Source organism: Myotis myotis, unplaced genomic scaffold (genome assembly GCF_014108235.1).
Source record: "Myotis myotis isolate mMyoMyo1 unplaced genomic scaffold, mMyoMyo1.p scaffold_m19_p_1, whole genome shotgun sequence".
In the NCBI taxonomy this organism is placed as follows: domain Eukaryota; kingdom Metazoa; phylum Chordata; class Mammalia; order Chiroptera; family Vespertilionidae; genus Myotis; species Myotis myotis.
This window is the reverse complement of record NW_023416313.1, coordinates 2137146-2150218: the sequence shown is the minus strand read 5'-3', so window position 1 is coordinate 2150218 and position 13073 is coordinate 2137146. Positions and strand designations below refer to the sequence as shown.

Here is a 13073-nt window from a genome sequence, read left to right as displayed (position 1 = left end):
CCCTCAATCATTCCCTCACTCATTCATTCTTCATTCCCTCCCTCATTCATTCTTTCATTCACTCCCTCACTCAGGCATTCATTCATTCATTCCCTCATTCATTCACTTACCCATTCACTCAGTCACTCACTCATTCCCTCACTCACTCACTCAGTCCCTCACTCCTCACTCACTCATTCCCTCACTCCTCACTCACTCATTCCCTCACTCACTCACTCACTCATTCCCTCACTCACTCACTCACTCATTCCCTCACTCCTCACTCACTCACTTACTCATTCCCTCACTCACTCACTCACTCACTCATTCCCTCACTCACTCACTCACTCAGTCCCTCACTCATTCACTCACTCACTTACTCATTCCCTCACTCACTCACTCACTCATTCCCTCACTCCTCACTCACTCACTCATTCCCTCACTCCTCACTCACTCACTCACTCATTCCCTCACTCACTCACTCACTCATTCCCTCACTCACTCACTCACTCATTCCCTCACTCACTCACTCACTCATTCCTCACTCACTCACTCACTCATTCCCTCACTCCTCACTCACACAGTCCCTCACTCATTCCCTCACTCACTCACTCACTCACTCATTCCCTCACTCACTCACTCACTCATTCCCTCACTCCTCACTCCCTCACTCACTCATTCCCTCACTCACTCACTCACTCATTCCCTCACTCCTCACTCACACAGTCCCTCACTCATTCCCTCACTCCTCACTCACTCACTCACTCATTCCTCACTCCTCACTCACACAGTCCCTCACTCATTCCCTCACTCACTCACTCATTCCCTCACTCACTCACTCACTCATTCCCTCACTCCTCACTCACACAGTCCCTCACTCATTCCCTCACTCCTCACTCACTCACTCATTCCCTCACTCCTCACTCACACAGTCCCTCACTCATTCCCTCACTCACTCACTCATTCCCTCCTCACTCACTCACTCACTCAGTCCCTCACTCATTCACTCACTCACTTACTCATTCCCTCACTCACTCACTCACTCATTCCCTCACTCACTCACTCATTCCCTCACTCACTCACTCACTCATTCCCTCACTCACTCACTCATTCCCTCACTCACTCACTCACTCATTCCCTCACTCACTCACTCACTCATTCCCTCACTCACTCACTCACTTACTCATTCCCTCATTCACTCACTCACTTACTCATTCCTCACTCACTCACTCACTCATTCCCTCACTCACTCACTCACTCACTCATTCCCTCACTCCTCACTCCACTCACTCATTCCCTCACTCCTCACTCACTCATTCCCTCACTCACTCACTCACTCATTCCCTCACTCACTCACTCACTCACTCATTCCCTCACTCACTCACTCCCTCACTCATTCCCTCACTCCTCACTCACTCATTCCCTCACTCACTCACTCACTCACTCATTCCCTCACTCACTCACTCACTCATTCCCTCACTCACTCACTCACTCACTCATTCCCTCACTCACTCACTCACTCACTCATTCCTCACTCACTCACTCACTCACTCATTCCCTCACTCCTCACTCACTCATTCCCTCACTCACTCACTCACTCACTCATTCCCTCACTCATCACTCACTCACTCATTCCCTCACTCACTCACTCACTCATTCCCTCACTCACTCACTCACTCACTCATTCCCTCACTCACTCACTCACTCACTCATCCCCTCACTCACTCACTCACTCACTCATTCCCTCACTCACTCACTCACTCACTCATTCCCTCACTCACTCACTCACTCATTCCCTCACTCACTCACTCACTTACTCATTCCCTCATTCACTCACTCACTTACTCATTCCCTCACTCACTCACTCACTCATTCCCTCACTCACTCACTCACTCATTCCCTCACTCCTCACTCACTCACTCATTCCCTCACTCCTCACTCACTCATTCCCTCACTCACTCACTCACTCATTCCCTCACTCACTCACTCACTCATTCCCTCACTCCTCACTCACTCACTCATTCCCTCACTCACTCACTCACTCATTCCCTCACTCACTCACTCACTTACTCATTCACTCACTCACTCACTCACTCATTCCCTCCCTCATCCTCACTCACTCCACTCACTCACTCACCCACTCACTCACTCCCTCCTCACTCACTCACTCATTCCCTCACTCACTCACTCACTCACTCATTCCCTCACTCACTCACTCATTCCCTCCCTCACTCACTCACTCATTCCCTCACTCACTCACTCACTCATTCCCTCACTCACTCACTCACTTACTCATTCCCTCATTCACTCACTCACTTACCATTCCCTCACTCACTCACTCACTCATTCCCTCACTCACTCACTCACTCACTCATTCCCTCACTCCTCACTCACTCACTCATTCCCTCACTCTCACTCACTCATTCCCTCACTCACTCACTCACTCATTCCCTCACTCACTCACTCACTCACTCATTCCCTCACTCACTCACTCACTCACTCATTCCCTCACTCCTCACTCACTCACTTCCCTCACTCACTCACTCACTCACTCATTCCCTCACTCCTCACTCACTCATTCCCTCACTCACTCACTCACTCACTCATTCCCTCACTCACTCACTCACTCACTCATTCCCTCACTCACTCACTCACTCACTCATTCCCTCACTCCTCACTCACTCATTCCCTCACTCACTCACTCACTCACTCACTCATTCCCTCACTCACTCACTCACTCACTCATTCCCTCACTCACTCACTCACTCATTCCCTCACTCACTCACTCACTCACTCATTCACTCACTCACTCACTCACTCACTCATTCCCTCACTCACTCACTCACTCACTCATTCCCTCACTCACTCACTCACTCACTCATTCCCTCACTCACTCACTTCACTCATTCCCTCACTCACTCACTCACTTACTCATTCCCTCATTCACTCACTCACTTACTCATTCCCTCACTCACTCACTCACTCATTCCCTCACTCACTCACTCACTCATTCCCTCACTCCTCACTCACTCACTCATTCCCTCACTCCTCACTCACTCATTCCTCACTCACTCACTCCTATCCCTCACTCACTCACTCACTCTTCCCTCCTCCTCACTCACTCACTCATTCCCTCACTCCTCACTCACTCATTCCCTCACTCACTCACTCACTTACTCATTCACTCACTCACTCACTCACTCATTCCCTCACTCCTCACTCACTCACTCATTCCCTCACTCACTCATTCCCTCACTCACTCACTCACTCACTCATTCCCTCACTCACTCACTCCCTCACTCACTCACTCATTCCCTCCTCACTCACTCACTCACTCATTCCCTCACTCACTCACTCATTCCCTCACTCACTCACTTCATTCCCTACTCACTCACTCACTCACTCATTCCCTCACTCACTCACTCACTCATTCCCTCACTCACTCACTCACTTACTCCTTCCCTCACTCACTCACTCACTACTCATTCCCTCACTCACTCACTCACTCACTCATTCCCTCACTCACTCACTCACTCATTCCCCACTCACTCACTCACTCATCCCTCACTCACTCACTCACTCATTCCCTCACTCCTCCTCACACCTCCCTCACTCATTCCCTCACTCACTCACTCACTCACTCCCTCACTCACTCACTCACTTACTCATTCCCTCACTCACTCACTCACTCATTCCCTCACGCCTCACTCACTCATCCCTCACTCCTCACTCACTCACTCATTCCCTCACTCACTCACTCACTCATTCCTCACTCCTCACTCACTCATTCCCTCACTCCTCACTCACTCACTCATTCCCTCACTCAATCCCTCACTCACTCACTCCCTCACTCATTCCCTCACTCACTCACTACGCCTCATCATTCCCTCACTCAACTCACTCATTCCCTCACTCCTCACTCCTCACTCATCTCACTCATTCCCTCATCCTCACTCACTCCTCACTCATCACTCACTCACTCACTCCTTCCCTCACTCACTCACTCCCTCATTCCCTCACTCACTCAGTCCCTCACTCATTCCCTCACTCACTCACTCATTCCCTCACTCACTCACTCACTCACTCACTCACTCATCCCTCACTCACTCCTCATCCCTCACTCACTCACTCACTCACTCATTCCTCACTCACTCACTCACTCACTCATTCCCTCACTCACTCACTCATTCCCTCACTCACTCACTCACTCATTCCCTCACTCACTCACTCACTCCTCACTCACTCACTCACTCACTCATTCCCTCACTCCTCACTCACACAGTCCCTCACCCATTCCCTCACTCACTCACTCACTCAGTCACTCACTCATTCCCTCACTCCTCACTCACTCACTCACTCACTCAGTCACTCACTCATTCCCTCACTCACTTACTCATTCCCTCACTCACTCACTCACTCACTCAGTCCCTCACTCACTCGCTCGCTCTCCCATTCACTTATCCACTTTCCAAACACGTATGGAACGTGTTCTTGAGCAGGTCGCACCAGCCACACTGCAGGGAGCCCAGGACAGTAACCTTGCAGATGAATGGGCTGTGATTTTTCCACAGAGGCTGCAAGACTAAGCAGCTGTCTGTGGATGTGAAATGGCTTCATGCAGCGGCTGGCCAGGAGGAAGCAGCGTGGAAAAATCCCTCAAAAAGGCAGCGTCCTTTTTGTGTGTGGAGTGTCCCTGGGACTTTGACACTCTGAGGGCGACGAGGCGTCTGGAAGCTCAGGGACAGCAGCCCACAGCGGGGCACCAAGCAGGGATGGGGTGGGAGGGGGGAGGGACCTCCTCGGGCTCGCCCTGCTCTGAGCAGCTGGTGCTGGCCTCCTGCCCATGTTCCCACGGGGCTGCTGTCCGTGGGGCTACCGCCCACTACGGCTGACGTGCCAAAGGGGAATGACTCTACTCTCTGGACACGGACTCTGCCTTCCTCTTCCCAGGCCCTCGTGAGCGGGAACTGACTGGGTTCCTTCCATCTCTGTGCCTTTGTTTCCTGGCGTCTGCTCTACTGAGACATGAATTCCGAGAGCTGCTCCCACGTGCTCAGCTGTGCCTGTGAGCTTCACGCACAGCTCCTCTACCCGCAGGGGGACCCGCTGCTTTGCAGCCACCCCCCTGCCCTGACACGAGGGGCCCCCTCCCGATGGACGGGCTCTCCACTGCCCACCGGCAACCCACACCTGCCCGGTGTACATAAGAGACTGATTCATAGCAGGAAAAGCAACAAGAAACCCTGCTTCCTGGAGGGTCAAAGGAGCCGTGGGGCCAAGTACCTGGCCGGCTGTAGTGCTGGGGCGACCGTGAGGTCGGGGTGTAGCGCCCAAGGCTGACCGACCCGGCGGAGCTGGGGCTGGAGGTGCGGCACTGCCTGGAGGAGCGGTCGTCCTGGTCTCCCTGGGAGGAAAAATGCCTGGTGAGCACGGAGCCGAGCACGGCCCACCCCCCTCCGCTCAGTGTCTGCTTCCCTGACCTCAGAGCCAAGTGCCCTGCACCTGTGGGCCAGGGGGGGAGGCAGGGGGCTGGCCTTGGTGCTGAACTCCTGCCGGCTGAGCATGGTGCCCGTGCCCCCAGGGGCCAGAGGGCAGGGCCGCCTCCTCCACCAGCCCCACTGCGGCTGAGGCTCCCACGATGGAGCTCCAGGCACCCAGTCCTCCCACACCCGTCAGCTCCCCTCCTGCAGGCCTTCCCAGCACCCAAGGCTCCTTGGAACACAGTTTGAGAACCACTGAGATTCTGCGCTCTCCCCAGCCTCGATAGGGTCCAGGCCGCGGGCCCCGTTGAGCCAGACCCACAAGCACGGACAAGGCGGACTCCGTTCAAGCAGCATGAGCAGCTGCTCAGAGCGTCAGAGCGGGCGGCAGGCGGCGTGAGATGGCGTGGCACGTGGGACAGGGAAGAGCAGGCCGCGGGCCCCCCGCTGCTCAGCATGTGGCCCTGAGCCCTGACACCCCAGCCCAGTGTCTGGCCGCCGGTGGATGCGGCTGCTCTGGCCCCCGAGGCCAGTGTGGGGATGGCAAGGTGAGAGTCTGGGCCTGGCGCTCAGGGCTCCCACCCTCCCAGCCTACCACCACCTCCTGGGGCTCACTCTCCAGCCAAACTGTGAGTCACCGTCCCCGAAGCTTGCCCTGCGCCTCCCCGCCACGCCCCCCAGCTCAGCCAGGCCTCGTGCAGGTGCTGCACCCCGAGCCCTTCAGCCTGGCCCAGCCCTGGAGACAGCACACGCTAGGCAGCCACAGTCCCGCGGTCCCTCTCTGTCTTGGGCGTCCTCTGCCAGCCCCAGGGGCCGGTCACACCCTCAGATGTCCTGTCTCCTCGCCTCGCCTGCCCGTGGGGCTCAGGGTCCCAGGGTCTGATGCCCACGCAGCCTGGAGCCTGGCTGGCAGCTCTCTCTCTCTGCTCTCATTAACCCCGAGAAACAGGAGAAGCAGGCTGCCCGTGACCGATGCTGCCGGACAGAGAAATGCCTCCAGAATGTTCATCTGCGAGGACTTCCCGGACGTGCCCCCGTGAGGCGCAGGAGCTGGGCCGGCGCCCCGGTGCCCGGAGTGTCTCCAAGGAGCCGTGACCCAGGCCACGGGCCGGGCCCCACGTCCGCACTTGCAGGGCTGCAGGGGCGCCAGGGAGGCATGCAGGGGCCACGCGATCATAAAAATAACCAACGCCGAGGGGGCACCGAGCCAGGAGCGCGTGGCCCGGGCGCCACGGCCAGGCCCCCAGCCCTCCGGGCGGCAGGTGGTTATGTTTATAACCCGGGAGCACGCGAGCACGCGTGGGGGCGCGGTTACCTCGGTCAGCGTTGGCGAGAGCAACTGGGGCGACTGTGGACACAACACAGAGCAGCCTGTTAGCCCGCGGCCCCGGCGGCTGCTCGTGGGGAGACACGCGGGCACAGACGCTCACGTGACGGGGACGGGAACCCACCCCGGGGCTCCCAGACCTTCTTTTTGGAGCAACGCAGTCAAGGGATGGCACCCCTAGAAAGAGGCGGGGACAGTGGAGCTGGTCTCCGTCCCGGCCCCCCAGCGCCCCTGCTCTCCAAGAAGTTTTTCCAACAGGAAGCTTGGTTCAGGGCGTGGGCAGGCGACGCCCTGGGAGACTGAGGAAGAGAGTCTTCCGGGGCTTGGGGCTCGGGGAGGCCAGCGCTGCTGGTGGGGGCCTTGGGAGCAGGGACCAGCCTCCCAGCCAGGGACCACCCCTCCCCAATTAGAGTAGGTGAACACCGTCCGCCCCACAGACATTGGCTCCAGGGGGTGGTGGCCAAGTGGCTTGGCCTCCCGACCCTCTCCCAATGCCTCCAGCAGAGCCCGATGGACAGGAACGAGGAGGCCCCTGCCAGGCTCGGCTCAGGCAGCGGGAGGTGGGAGCAGGTCAGACCCTCCCCTCCGCCCCACCCACCAGCCTCTTCCTGGGACTTATCACTCAGACACCTGGGGCCCTGCCTGCCCCCAGGGACAGAGTCAGTGAGGAGCGGCCCCTCTGGCCTCACCCTCCCCGCCCTGCCCTGAGCTGCCAGCCGTGCCCAGCCACTGTGACCGCAGATGTCAGCGGGGCTGGCGGGGCTGGCACCAACCACCACCTCCAACGTGGCAGCCCGGGCCCCAGCCTCCCTTCCCCGGCAGCCCTGCTGGAGACTCAGACAGGAGGGCCGGGCACGTGGGGGGAAGGGCTCTGCCGCCAGGCCTCCCACTCGAATGGCACACGCACCGGGCTGCCAGCTGGCAGACACTCCCGTTGGTCACAGGCAACAAGGTCACACGGGAACCTCAAAACCACCCCGGAAAACTGGGCACCAACAGTGACCCCGCAGAAAACAGAGGGCGGCTGCGCCTGAGAGTCAGCCATGGACGCTGCCCACGGGGCCCACGGAGTAAGTCATCCTGGTGCAGCCACGCCAGGGAGCGCGGGGACGGGACGGGCCCAGCTGGTGACGGGGAGCAGGCTGAAGGCACCGGATAAAGGAAAACTACATTTCGCATATTGTGAAAATGGTCCTGAACCACAAGAAACAGGCGCTACTCCGTTCCCGTCATCTCCTGAACACCGGCCCCTGCCTGCTCCCGGCCACACAGGGCTCCCCAGGCTCGGCCCCAGGGAGCTGCGTGCGTCTGCCAGGGGTGTCCGGGCAGAGCGCAGCGGGCTCCTTAGAGAGGACGCCCAGGGCGCGTCTCCGGGGGTGAAGGCCTCGCGTCGCCCAGCAGCGAGGACAGAGCCAGGGGCCGCGCCGGCCGCCACCCGCCCGCCGGCCGACACCGCGGCCGTACCTCGAGGCAGCTCTGCCGGTCCCCCGCGTGGCTGACGTAGGGCGAGTAGGAGATCATGTCGGGGCGGTCGATGTTGTAGATGGCCTTGCTCTTGGGGAGGGCAGCCAGGTCTCTGTAGTCCAGGATCTCGTCGCCCAGCCTCGCCTGCGGGAGGGAAAGGGCGGCGGCACCGTCAGACCCGAGTGAGGCGGGTGTGGAGGAGCCGAGCCTGCGCCCAGCCCCGTGAGGGTGAAGCGCCTAATGGGCCAGGAGGCCTCATGATCACGTGGGCCTGGTCCCGACGCCAGGCCACGAGGGGCCGCCGTGGCCTGAGGGAGCGCGTTCTCGGGCCCACGCCTCTCCACGAAGGGGCAGAGGTGGCCCCAGTGGATGGTTTCAGGGGTCAGAGATCTGTCCCGGTGTCGGGCCTGACACGGGCGGACAGTGATGCTCAGTCATGATCTAATAATTCATACAGACACCTCTGTGTGCACACAGACAACGCACAGACACATGCAAACACACAGGCATGCATATGCGGGTAAACACATTCATGCACACACAAATGCAGACACACGTGCACATGTCTGCACACATGTATACACACATGCAGACACAGCCATGTGTGCAGACAAGCAAGTGTTATAAATACGAATGCACCCACACACGTACACTTACAAACACGTACACACACTAATACGCGCACGTACATGTACACTCTTACATGCTCACACACTCATACACACATATACACATACACACACCCTCTTGAACGATAATGGATTCATAATATGTGATCCTCAGCGTGCTTCCCTAGGAACACGTTCCGAGCACGTTCCACGGTGACACACACGGATCTGCAGGGCATTCACGCCTGCCTGACCCCACAGGTGCCCGGCACGTCATTCAGGAAGCCCTGGCGCAGGGCGTGGGGCGATGTCACTTTTACACCGTCATCCACAGCAGCTGTGAGCACCTCCTCGCGCCCTTGTCCCCACAGTCCCGGGGAGCGGCGGGGTCACTCCGCCCACGGGGAGGAGGCTCTTGTCAGCTTCCCGAGGTCTCCACCAGTCCCCGCGCCCGGATGGCAGCGCCGACGCCCCCAGGCCCCCCTCCCCATAGAAAGAGCCCAACTTACATAGATGACGCGGCTGGGGGACCCCGAGGTGCTGGACGCAGGCACAGAGATGATGCTCTCGGAGGACGTCCTGGTCTCCTGGGAAGCGGGGGGGTGGGGGTGGGGGTGGGATGGGGACGGAAAACAGGACATGTCAGGAAAGACGGTCCCAAGCAGCCGTCAGTCACGCGGCCCAGAGGGCCGGCTCACGGCGGTTCTTTTCCTTGTCAGGGTGAAGCATTCTCACAGCGACAGGCAGCTCGCACGGACAACTGGAGACATCAGACAGACCGCGGTGACACGGCTACACGCCAGCGGGTTTGTAGTGCCGACGAGTGCGAGCTTTCATGGCGCAGAGAGGACCAATTCCAGGGGGACAGGAGCAGGCGGGGGCTCTGAGCGCCAGGGGCAAGGCCGCCTCCGACCCAGAGCCGTGCCGCTCGGGGACGTGGGGCAGCGCAGGCCAGCAGCGGCTCTGCTGTCAGACTTAGGGACGGTCCCTGAACCTAAAGGCCAGTCTGGGCTCCAGGCCACAGTCTGCCCTCAGGCCCCGACTCCGCCCCACGCCTCTCTCCGCACCGGCAGCCCCTGCAGGAACCGCATTTGGTCCCGCACCCCAGCGAGGTCTCAGCAACAGCCCCCGGAGGTCACTGCTGCCGCTCTCACGCTGAGCCCTCCTCTTGGCCCGAGTGCTCCCTGCAGTGTGAGCCCCGTCCTGCCCCTCGCCTCCCCGAGCACATCTCCTGCTTCCCCCGAGGTGACAGCGCCCGGACCGCGGCCTCCTCTGCTCCCACAGCAGGCCTGACCCGTGTCTGCGTGGACACTCGCCTCCGGCTCCACCCGATGACCGCACCTGTGTCCATCCGCCTGCAGGGCGTGACTTGCCGCTCCCCTCACCTGGCCCAGCATGGCCCTGCCTGGCCCAGCCCCACTAGCTCTCCCTCTCGCCCTTCTAAACGGAACCCTCTCCGCGCAGGGCCTCCCAGCCAATAGCGCGGACTCCTCTCCCCAAACCCCGGCCCCCTCCCCTCTCCTTTCCTAAGCAGACCCTTGTCCCCCCGATTCTGGCCAGCCCCCCTCAGCACCCACACCCGCTACAGTGCCAGCAGCCTGGACGAGGCCTCGTTATGGCCGAGTGGTGTCCCCGACTCGCATGCGGAAGGCCTCACCCCAGTGCCCAGAGCAGGGCTGTGTTTAGAGACAGGCCTTTAAAGCCCTAATTAAGCTACGTGGGGCCTTGACTTAATGTGAGGAGTCCTTACAAGGAGAGAGTAAGCCCTAGCTCAACATGTCAAACTTGTGGCCCGCGGGCCGCGTGTGGCCCACAACAAATACTCATTAACGGTGACTCCTTTATCTCAGCCCTTAGTCTTCAGCACGTCTCTATCGAAATAAACCTACGTTTCTATGAAAATTGAAGCTTTTGTTTTTTTGCGGCCACATACACGTAAACCTTGTTTATTTGGCCCGTGTTCGCCTTTGAGTTTGACATGCTTGCCCTAGCTAGCTGCATAGAGCGTCGGCCTGCAGACGGAAGGGTCCCAGATTCGGTTCTGGACAAGGGCACATGCCCGGGTTGTGGGCTCAATCCCCAGTAGGGGGCGTGCAGGAGGCAGCTGGTCCACGACTCTCTCTCATCATTGATGTTTCTCTCTCCCTCCCCCTTCCTCTCTGAAGTCAATACAAATATATTAAAAAGGAAGAGCTTAGGACACAGACACACACAGAGGGACGACCCTGTGAGGACACGGGGAGGAGATGGCCATTCTACACACCAAGGAGAGGCCTTGGGAGGAGCCGCCCTGCTGCCCCATGGTCTGGGCCTCCAGCCTCCAGGGCGGGGAAAAGGGGTGTCTGTTTAAGGCCCCTGAGTGCTGTCAGCCCAGGACACTAACTAACACAGACCGTGGGGCCACCCTCCCCGGCGGAGCACGCCCAGCTCCCCTACACGCAGCACGACAGCAGCGAGGACGGGACAACACCAGGGCCAGCCGTCAGGCACAAACCTGGAAGGCACAGGGGGTGGTGCCCCGGCAAACCTGCTTCTGCATCTGGAAGGGAGAGAGGGGAGAGGGCGTGATGCTTGCGGCTCACCTCTGCATGGCCCACTCGTCAGCCTGGCCCACCCCCTTCCATGGCCCTGGCATCCTCTGGGACCAAGCTCAGGGCCGCCTCATCCGGGAGGCCTGCCCTGCTTTCCCCGGCCCCTGGACTGGGCTCTGCTTGCTGAATGGGGCGGAGTCATGGGACTGCCTGTCCCCTCAGACCACAGGCTTCCGAAGGCCGGCGGGGCAGGGGTCTCCCCCAAGCTCAGCCCGAACCCACAGTGCAGTCCCAGGTCTCCAGCTCCCCCCTCCCCAGATACGATGGCCACTCGGAGGCAGGTAACTTGGGGTCTGCCTTCTCGCCGTCCCTGTGGCCAGGTGGCCTGTTTTACTGGCCACCTTGATGTCCGCACACATGCCACACGTCTGAAACCCTCTGCACTTCGGTTCCTCCTCTAGGAGCCCGAAGACGCTCCCCAGGGCTCCGTGTCTGTGGAGACACGGCGTGGGGAGGTGGGCTCTGAGGTCACCTCACTTTCACCTCAGGCCCAGCTGGGCCACGGCAGGAAGCCCTGGACCAGCCCGGTGCAGCGGCAGTGGCCCTGTGCCCCTCACCCCGGGGAGCGTCCCGCAGGGGAGGGGCCCACAGGTCCCTGGGCGCTGCCCTGGAGCAGCCTGGGGTCTGTTTGCACCCGCAGTCGGAAGGGGCCACAGCTTCCCGCCCCCCCACCCCCCGCAACCCTACGCTCAGCCTCCTCCAGGGTCACAGTCACAGGGTGCCTGGTGCACACGAGTCTCACCCACAGCGTACAGGGGTCTGACACCCACCCGTCTCCAGGTTAAAGCTGAGGGCCTGAGGCTCAGAGAGGGCCAGTGATTCACCTGAGGTCACACAGCCGGGCAGAGGCACAGCTGGACTCCAAGGGCAGGAAAGGAGCCTCCTCCCAGGGCCCCAGGGCCCGGCGCAGAGGGGCCGTTGGTGAAAGACTGCTGAGCACACCCAGGTTGGGCAGGTAGCTCTCCTACGGCCACCAGGTCACTGGCGCCACCCTGACCGGGGCCGGTTCAGGAGTTCACGAGGCCACGACCGCTGCCTTGTCTTCAGGGGCCGCCGTTCTCTGGCCCACCCCGCACCCTGAGCTGGCGGGGCTGGCGGGGCTGGCGGGGCCATGGTCATTAACTGGCTCTCTCTTCCTGTCTCCCAGGCCAGAGCGGCCAGCTGGCCGGAGAACTGTCCCGGGCACCCGTCCCCGGGGAGAACCAGCTGACCCACCCCGTCCGCCTGGCCGCCCAGGCCCCGGACACTACCCTCATTTCCTGGGCAAAGACAGAGAGGCTCTGAGGGCTGGGGAGGGGGGACGAGGGACAAGCAGGGCATGGCTGGGGCCTGGATCCCGTCCCAGGGCACCGAGGGGCAGGCGCCAGCGCCAGGGCACAGCGCCCAGGGGCAGCCGCTCTCTGGCTGCAGGCCCCCCCCTCCCCCCCAATGTTCCCAAAGCGCCTTGGGAACAGCCCAGGAAGCCACGGATGTGCAGCCCCGGGCGTGACCCCTCCCTCCCTGTCCCTCTGGACTACAGAGCCTCCCTCCGCCGGGCCCCGGCCATGGTCAGCACGAGTGGCCTCCAGCGGAGAGCAGAGGCCAGCACTGGGCTCCCTCAAGCCAGGGGCCAGCTCAGCAGCCA

At 60.3% G+C, this 13073-nt stretch overlaps 1 protein-coding gene across 30 annotated transcripts in view; it reads right to left on the bottom strand.

Moving 5' to 3' along the window:
- ABLIM2 (actin binding LIM protein family member 2) overlaps nucleotides 1-13073 on the bottom strand; it is a 105021-nt gene that overhangs the window by 38738 nt on the left and 53210 nt on the right. For 15 of the 30 annotated variants that reach the window (XR_004970885.1, XR_004970883.1, XR_004970865.1 and 12 more), the window contains 5 exons: nucleotides 11353-11397; nucleotides 9368-9445; nucleotides 8251-8394; nucleotides 6775-6807; nucleotides 5263-5383 (listed from right to left, as the gene is read on the bottom strand). Coding sequence is in view for 25 of the 30 variants with exons in the window: in XM_036327924.1 (XP_036183817.1) it covers nucleotides 5263-5383; nucleotides 6775-6807; nucleotides 8251-8394; nucleotides 9368-9445; nucleotides 11353-11397 (421 nt within the window). In the remaining 5 variants the exon portion in view is untranslated. The remainder of the gene's footprint in view (nucleotides 1-5262; nucleotides 5384-6774; nucleotides 6808-8250; nucleotides 8395-9367; nucleotides 9446-11352; nucleotides 11398-13073) is intronic. The other 15 variants (XM_036328025.1, XM_036328083.1, XM_036327961.1 and 12 more) reach the window with 3 other exon arrangements.